An 8,305-nucleotide genomic window follows, 5' to 3' on the forward strand; every position below is an offset into this window, starting at 1 on the left:
AGCACAGAGTCATCAAGAAATACTTGGGGAAGTGAGCTGTTTTATTTAGACACAGCTATGCTGAGGGGGGCAGTGGGCACAGGCCCCATTAATGCTTACTAGCTGGTGGCTTCCACAGCAAACCCCGTCCCCAAGGCTCAGCTCCCACAACCTGCCACGGCAGGTCCCTAACACAGCCCCTAAGGTCCTTAAAAGTCATCATCATCACAAATGTCAAGGTACACGTCGAAAGCCTCTCGGTTGCAGTTTCCATCGGGAGTGAAGACGTATTTGTGGAAGGTCCCATCTACACAGATGGCTGGGGAGGGGGAGAGGTGATACAAGGTTAGAGACTGCACAGACACACAGTCCAGCCCCCTCAGGTGTCCCATAGCCTAGGGTCTACATCCAGATCTTTGCCAAAGTACCCCCTACCCCTTACTGATGGAGCTCAGTCACACGCTCTGTCCCCCTCAGGCTTCCCATGGCCCTAGAATTCTTTGAGGTCCAACCTGCAGGCCTTTTGCCCATGCAGTACCCCCAAACGAGCGGCGGTTCCCACTCACCAATCACAGAGTTGACATTCTTGGAAGTATTCCGACCGAAAGCGCAGATGCAGGCTGACTCAGCAGGCACAGTGAAGCTCGCCAGGCTCCACTGAGAGTCCACGTACTGCCCAATCATGGGCCCCACCTTGCCCACGCGAGCCAGCCTGCAGGCAGTACTGGCTAAGCCCAGGTGTGGTATACAGGCAGGGGGATGGGGGCATGGCGGGTGGGGGGGCAGGTGGGTACTCACGCGGAGCGGCGGTTGAGGCGGGTATCCTTGAGAGCAAAGATATGGACTGTGCCCTTATCGCTGGAAGCGCAGAGGAAGGAGGAGTCATGGCTGAAGTTAATGCTGGAAGACAGACCCGCAGTGATGTCCATGTGTCACATGAGTGGGGTCACCAGCTCACCGTGTGTTCCCTGTGCTCACCAGTAAAGAGTGGCAGGGTCAGTGCCTCGGCGCAGCTCCACCAGTTTCTCCTTGGACTGCGTGTCAAAAAGGCGAATAAGGGTGCCCTTCTGGGAGGCCGAGGCCACTACGGTACCTGGCTGGTTCAGGGACATGCAGGCCACGTCACTCTGATGGGCATTGATGGTGAATGGAGCGGAGGAGGTGCCAGGCTTGGTGCTTGCCAGGTCCTGGGGTAGGAGGGAGCAGTTGGGACTTGGAGGGGCATGGAGGAGAGGGGCTGAGAGTCAACAGGTGGAGCCAGCCTGCCCACCTACCCCGCCGGTCCCCTCAGCTGCTGCACAGCTCACCACAAGTTGTAGACTCCCACACTTGTGTCCTGGGAACACGAGTAGTTGTTTCTCCAGGCTGGGGCAGAGGTCACAGAGCCCTGGTGGGGGGAGGGGGGATCAAAGGGAGGCAGGGGCTTGGCAGGGCTTCAGAATGGACAGAGCTAGGTTTTGGGCCAGACTTCAACCCTCAGGGACTTTAGGTCAGCTGCCATTTCTCCACCAGCAAGGCAAATTATCGCCCCCATGCCACTGTGGATTCCAGGAAGCTGCTGTGACGGCCCCTTGGAGGCCCAGGGCTCTCTGACACACCCACCCATGTCCTCATCAGGTGCTTCTGCTCTGCCATCTGGGGCACCCAGGGGTGGGGCGGGGTCTTGGATGGGGAGAGGGAACTGGCTGAGGACAGAGAGACGGGTAGATTGAGTGTGGCATCTCTGCAGTGACTCTTCCTGCCTCTTTGTTTCTAGCACGTGTGTCTCTTCCTCTCACTCATTTTTGCCCCATGCACTGTCTCCTGCCCTTACACCCACACATCTGGGCCCTCTCACCCTTGGGGTTGTCCCGGGTGTCAAACTCAAACAGCTTTCGAGGATTGTCGGGGAAGGAATACACGTAGATGCGGTTCCTCAGCACGATCACAATCCTGGGGACATCACACAACACAGTGTGGCCACGAGCTGTGAGGGGGAGGGTGTTGGGAGGCCAGGGAAGGACCTCCTACCCTCCGCCCCACTCTGCCTCAGGCTCACTTGTCATGGCGCATGCGTACAGCCAGCACAGGCTTAGTGAAGGTGAACTCCAGCACCAGCTTGTCCTTGGAGTCCTTGCCCTCCCGGGCATCATCCCAGATCAGCACTGCTGGGCAGGTAGGTGGGTGGGTTTGGGAAGCCAAGGTTTATGGTGAGGGGAGGTCCTTGGTGACACAGGGCACACCTCTACTCCCCCACAGAACCTTAACTCCCTTGTTTAACCTTTCACCGAAAACACCCAAGATGAGCCTCCCACAGCATAAACACTTGTTGATGCCTCAGAGAACCAGGTCTAGAAGCAGAATACTCACTGCCAGCTACGGAAATGGAGCTTTGAAAGGGTTGAGTGTCTGGCAAAGTAGGGACCCATATCGAGGTCTGTAATCTCCCCTCAGCAACTATTCCTGCCTCCAGGGTCCCAGTCCATAGTCCCAGGAGATTTCCATGAGGACTTCTAGGGCTCAGTGGCTCTCCTACAGTATCTCTTGCCATGTCCCAAGATTTTAAAACCTATTGGTTTGGTGACCTTGGATAAGTCACTTAACCCCACTGGGCCTCAGTTTCCTCTTTGGTAAAAATAGAGATGAATGATACTTCCTGCAACAGAGTTGCTGTGAGGAGTCCATGAGTTCAGACAAGCAAGCCAAGTGCTGGCAACAGGACCAGACTCACAGGAAGTAAACACTACCTAAGGAAGGACATGGCATACAGGAGACAGGTTTTTTTTTTTTTTTTCCTTTTTAATAAAAACAAAACATCCAGCGTCTCAAGCTACAAGATCCATGGCTTCCACGCTCTGACATCTCCATGCCTCGGGGCACCTGTGGGAGGCCGGGAATCCGGGGAATCTGGGGCATGGGAGTGATGCGGGCACTTACCTGAGATCTCTGAGAACTTGGGGCTGCTCCCACCGCCTACCAGGGCCAGCAGGTTAGAGCGGTGTAGCATCTCCACCAGGCCCATGCTGCCCACCTGCTCGTGGTCTGGACAGGGACCAGGGTGTCAGTGGAGGTGGCAGCCAACACCCAGCCCTTCTGCCCTTTGCTCCTCCCTTGTCAAAGGCTCACCAAGATGCCCCTTTTCCATCAATGGCTCCACATTGTAGATCCGCACACCTGTCTCCATGGCACAGCAAAAGCAGCCTGGGGGTGGTAGGAATCCATACTGCCTCAGAGAAGGCCCAGGTGGGAAGCTGGGGGCCCATGACCTACCTGGGACCCTTCGCTCCCTCCCTTCTCCCCTCCCACAAGGATACAGGTGGAAGCCTCTCTCACTTTGGTCTTGGTTGAAACGCAAGCTGGTCACTCCTCGAAGTGGCTGCTGACTCATGGTCCAGGATTGCTCCTCTGGTCACAAATGGCATACAGTCGAGAAGAGTCCTGGGGTCTCCCCTCCAAGTCCTCCAACTCCTGTCCCCAACAGATTTTCTTCCTCCACTCTGCCTACTCTTGGCCCCAGCAGAACTCCCGAGTTGACAACAATGAGGACAGTCCTCAGATCTCTGCTCTAAGCTCCCAACAGCATGGACAGGAACTCTGTCTTCTCACACTGACCTGGAAAACCTCCCCTTCTCCTTACTTGCTGGCTCTCACTGACTCATCAGGAGGTAATGGGGTCGAGGGTGCCCCAGTAATCATCCCTCCCCACCTGCAGTCAATCTTGGCCCCAATGCGTGACATGGCCCGGAGTCACTCCCCAGCTTCACAGCTGAACCTAGCACTAAATTTCACCTGTCAACAGAGGAGAATGGTGCTAGGACAAGTCACCTCTTCTTGCATCTCCCTGAGATGACTGGTCCAACACCTCCTCCCGTGGTTCTAACTCTACCCGAACACCTTTCTCCCTCACAGGCTTCCCCAAACCCTTCTCACACCTTGCTAACTTCTTGCATGGATGCCTCCTCATCCCTTTATGCCCTGAAGACATTACCTCACCATTCCCCTAGCACTCTAAATCCCCCGCCGCTGGGGCATCCTGTTTCTTCACTCTGACTTCCACCCCATCTCCCTAAGATTCCCCTCCTAGACCCCCATCCTCTCCCCAAGACCCTGCCGCAGGGTCCCGGCTGGTCTACTTCCGATCCAGCTCTCTGCTATGGCCTGCCAAAGCAGTAGGAGACAGCCCAAGTCCTTGGACCCCTGCACCTGCGTGGGAGACCAGGAAGAAGCTCCTGGCTTCTGGCTTTGGATGATGCAGCTCCGGCTGTTGTGGCCAATTAGGGAGTGAGCCAGTAGATGGAAGACCTCTCTCTCTCTCTCTCTGCCTCTCCTCTCTCTGTGTAATTCTAACTTTCAAATAAATAAATAAATCTTTTTTTTTTTTTTAAAAAGACCCTTGCCAAAGGCACAGCGCCCAAAACACCTGCCTAGGAAAACACCAACCTGAGACTGCTGAACAGGACCCAGTCCCTAAGATTCCTGCCCTGGAGCTCCATCCTCCCTTTCAAACCCCATCTCTCTAAGACCTCTGTCCAAGTGCACCCCCTCTCCACCCTCCAAAAGCCCAAACCACCTGGGTCTCCCCCTGTAACATCCTCCACCGGACAGCCTCACTCTCCCAAGCCCCATTGTTTCCACGCCCCCGCCCCCTCCCATTCCCAAAGCCTGCACTATCTCTGGACTCCTGCCAGGGATGCCTCACCCCTCTGAAGACCACCCTTATACTCCTTTCAATACCCCTGGTCTGAAACCCACCATCTACAAAGACCCCTATTCCCAAGGATCCCTTCCCTCCCCTAGACGCCATCCTACCCCGGGATCGTGGTCCTTCTGTCCTGATCTCCCGCGTCTCTGACTCCCAAGCCCCGTTCTCGGCGCCGCCCGCGGCCCGGCTTCCCTGACCTCCCGGGCCTTGGCGCCCGGCTCCCGTGTTTACATCAGGCCCTACTTCCGGGGGAGGGAGGCTGTGACCGGAAATGATGTACCTTGGCCAGAAAAGGAGCCCGCGGCTCTCTCGCCCGTTTCGCCGGTTTGGGGAGCATCGCGAGCAACTGTCTCCTAAGGAAGGCGCGGGAAGTGCAGGGAGGGCGGCTGGGGGTTCAGAGGCGGGGGAGGTTTCTCCAGGGCTAGACAGAGATACCCGAGGAGGGATGATATGGGGGAGGGAGGAAGGGAAGGAGAAAGAGAGAAACCCTCTCGCTAAGTGGGAAAGGGCGGAGCATCCAACTCGGTACCCACGGAGAGCTAGATGTGTTAACTTTCTGGACTAACTAGGCTTGGACCTCCGAGGTGCACTAGAGTAGCTGCCCCCTGATTGACGTACAGAGTTCCAGACTTATAGCGGAGGTAGGGGTGGAACCTGCAGACCCGGAAGGCTGAGTGAGACTTGCTCTCTTTGTCTAGGGAAAGACAGGGATGGATTTTGCGCTCCCCACCCCATCCTTCGCTGTCGTCTTTACAAAAGAAAAAAAAAAAAGAAATAGCTCTTTGCTGGTAAAAAGTCTGAATGCTTACTGTGGAAACAAAAGTTGCCAAATTATGGCAACTGGAAGTGTTTAATTCAACATTTGAATTTTTTGAGGTAAGTGCAGATTACATGCAGCTGTAAGGAAAACACAGGGAAATCCTGCAGTTGTATTACAATCGGGTATTAACACGGATACACCCACCCATCCTTTACTTTTTTCCCCAGTGTTGTTGATGCTTTCTTAATGCATACTTTGACATCTGTTTAATTCATTCTTTGTAACTGGCTTATGGTATCAGTGTAGCACTGTTGCGCTGTTGCCCTATTGATTTCAGGTCCTGTGTTGTCAACACTTCTGAACACATTTCCTTGTGAAGCTTGGTCCTGGAACCCTCCTGGGCATGACCCCATTGCTCTGCTTCACTCTCCTTCCCCATACTCAGCTTCTATTTAGCTTAATTCAGTTTGGCTTCTGCCCCTCCCACATCTCTGAGACTGCTCTTAACCAAATCACTGACGATTAATGATCTTGCAAAACAGCAGGAACTTCTCTACCCTCTGCTCTGATCCAGTTTCTTGCTCTCACTTGCTTGGTTTTCTGTCCCTTCTCTGGTTATCCATCCATTTGCATCCAGTTTCCAAATATCATGGTATCTTGAGTATTGCTGTAGTTTGAAAATGTCTCCTAAATCCATGTGGTGGGAATTTAGCCCTCAAATTCATGTTGATGCTACATGTTGAGGAATCTCCCTTCAGGACAGGATTAGTCCCTTCAGAGATGAATTGGTTATTTTGGGAATGGCTGTGTCGGGAACACTCCATCTCTTGTTTGGTCTCCGCATGTGATGCCTGTCCCTCCTGGGATGCTGAGCACATGTCAGTGCCATGCTGTTGGATTTCCCAGCTTCCAGAACTGTGAGCCAAATTTCTATTCTTACAAATGACCTGGTCTCGGGCCAGCGCCGCGGCTCACTAGGCTAATCCTCCGCCTTGCGGTGCCGGCACACCAGGTTCTAGTCCCGGTTGGGGCACCAGATTCTGTCCCGGTTGCCCCTCTTCCAGGCCAGCTCTCTGCTGTGGCCAGGGAGTGCAGTGGAGGATGGCCCAAGTGCTTGGGCCCTGCACCCCATGGGAGACCAGGATAAGTACCTGGCTCCTGCCATCGGATCAGCGCGGTGCGCCGGCTGCAGCGCGCTGGCCGCGGTGGCCATTGGAGGGTGAACCAACGGCAAAAGAAGACCTTTCTCTCTGTCTCTCTCTCTCTCACTGTCCACTCTGCCTGTCAAAAAAACAAACAAACAAAAACAAAACAAAACAAACCCAAACAAACAAACAAACAAAACAAATGACCTGGTCTCAGGTATTTTGTGATAGCAACAGAAAACAGACTAAGACAGCTATGACTCTGCCCCCTTTACTTTCAGAGCCAATAGTCTCTTCCTAGGTGACTTCATCTTCTCTGGTAGTCTTAATTGTTGCAAAGGTAGGCCCCCTAGTGTAGACCTCCCTCCTGAACAGCACATTCATATACAGTGATGACTTTTTGGACACATTCATGTCGATGTTTTAAAGCTTATCCATCCAAGCAGATCTCTTATTTCCTTCAAGCACCTTCCTCCTGTCCTCTTCATCTTACCCACTGGCACCAGAACACCCAGTTTGTCACTCAAGCTTGAGAGAAGTTACGGGATGGTGCTGTGGTGTAACGGGTTAAGCCTGCAGTGCCGGCATCCCATATGGGCGGCAGTTCGAGACCCGGCTGCTCCACTTCCTATCCAGCTCTCTGCTGTGGCCTGAGAAACCAGTGGAAGATGGCCCAAGTCCTTGGGCCCAGTACCCATGTGGGAGACCCGGAAAAAGCTTCTGGATCCTAGCTCCTGGCTTTGGATTGGCCCAGCTCCGGCTATTGCAGTCAGTTGGGGAGTAAACCAGTGGATAGAAGACCTCTCTCTCCCTCTCTGCCTCTCCTTCTCTCTCTGTGTAACTCTGACTTTCAAATAAATAAATAAATCTTAAAAAAAAAAAGAGTAGTTACATCATGCTAATTCCCCTCCATTGTCAAATCCTCTTGCTCCCACTGTGAAAAACCATGCACTTATAGTCAAGGTGGAGTAACAGAGACCAAAATGGCCCTGTCATGAAACACTCGTCTCCCCCAAATACCCAAATAAAGCAGACAAAATACACAAAGCAATGGTTGTTAAGACACTGGACATCTGGTACAGAAGGAAAATGACTCTTGAAAGATAAAAAGCAAGGTGAGCCCTACAATTGTCCCGTGTACTGTCTAGAGGGTTTCCTTACTGTGCTACAGAAGAGGAAACAGGCAGAGCCTGGGGTATTTCCTCAGCTGAGATATTCCAGCAAGACTGGGGCAGCTAGAGTTCAAAGGACGGAGTAGCAGGAGAGCAGCGCGTGGAGAGCCACAGACGTCTGTGGAGGGTTCCCCTTCAGCATTCCGCAGAGTACTTGTCAATACACGCATGGAAGACTCATCCAAGTGGATCAGAGGGAACACAGCCTGGCACGCACACGACGTCGACGCTGGTACCTACCCTCACCAGCCAGACCGGAAAAACTCCTGACTTACAGGATCTAACATACACAGAAGGTCTTGCCTCAGTCACGGGTCATACTTAGCTCTACATTTTACTGCTTCAGACCACTTAAACCATTGAAAGTCTCCAAAATATCTATAGAGGGAAAAATTCCCAACACCTAGAAATGTAAAATTTATGATGTCTGCTATCCAGTGATTACTAGACATTAGAAGGAGATACATGCCACAGTATTAATGAACCTTGGAAGTATTATGCTAAGTGAAAGAAGCTAATAGCAAAGGACTATATACAGTACGATTACATTTATAGCAAATACCCAAAA

At 52.8% G+C, this 8,305-nt stretch overlaps 1 protein-coding gene across 4 annotated transcripts; it reads right to left on the reverse strand.

The window, feature by feature from the left end:
* Nucleotides 1-20: 20 nt before the first annotated feature.
* WDR45 (WD repeat domain 45) lies at nucleotides 21-6,321 on the reverse strand. 4 transcript variants are annotated; one of them, XM_051827102.2, is made up of 11 exons: nucleotides 4,768-6,321; nucleotides 3,292-3,363; nucleotides 3,085-3,159; nucleotides 2,896-3,000; nucleotides 2,018-2,123; nucleotides 1,817-1,911; nucleotides 1,287-1,366; nucleotides 958-1,166; nucleotides 778-879; nucleotides 546-691; nucleotides 21-298 (listed from the first exon to the last, which is right to left on the reverse strand). In XM_051827102.2, the coding sequence occupies exons 2-11, from the start codon at nucleotides 3,344-3,346 to the stop codon at nucleotides 189-191; spliced, it is 1,083 nt and encodes a 360-aa protein (XP_051683062.1). In that variant the 5' UTR covers nucleotides 3,347-3,363; nucleotides 4,768-6,321; the 3' UTR covers nucleotides 21-188. The 4 variants fall into 4 exon arrangements, with proteins under 4 accessions (XP_051683062.1, XP_051683060.1, XP_051683061.1 ...); XM_051827100.2 differs by having other exon boundaries at nucleotides 2,018-2,126; XM_051827101.2 differs by having other exon boundaries at nucleotides 2,018-2,126; nucleotides 3,292-3,426; nucleotides 4,768-4,916.
* Nucleotides 6,322-8,305: the final 1,984 nt, after the last annotated feature.

Source organism: Oryctolagus cuniculus, chromosome X, assembly GCF_964237555.1.
Source record: "Oryctolagus cuniculus chromosome X, mOryCun1.1, whole genome shotgun sequence".
NCBI lineage: Eukaryota > Metazoa > Chordata > Mammalia > Lagomorpha > Leporidae > Oryctolagus > Oryctolagus cuniculus.

Excerpts from the sequence above, each read along its gene's own strand:
- WDR45 (XM_051827100.2), bottom strand. The coding sequence starts at position 3,346 with ATGAGTCAGCAGCCACTTCGAGGAGTGACCAGCTTGCGTTTCAACCAA. Across the intron at positions 2,127-2,895 it reads CAAGTTCTCAGAGATCTCAG|CAGTGCTGATCTGGGATGAT; the intron begins GTAAGTGCCCGC and ends CTACCTGCCCAG. Across the intron at positions 692-777 it reads CGCCTCAACCGCCGCTCCGC|GCTGGCTCGCGTGGGCAAGG; the intron begins GTGAGTACCCAC and ends TACTGCCTGCAG.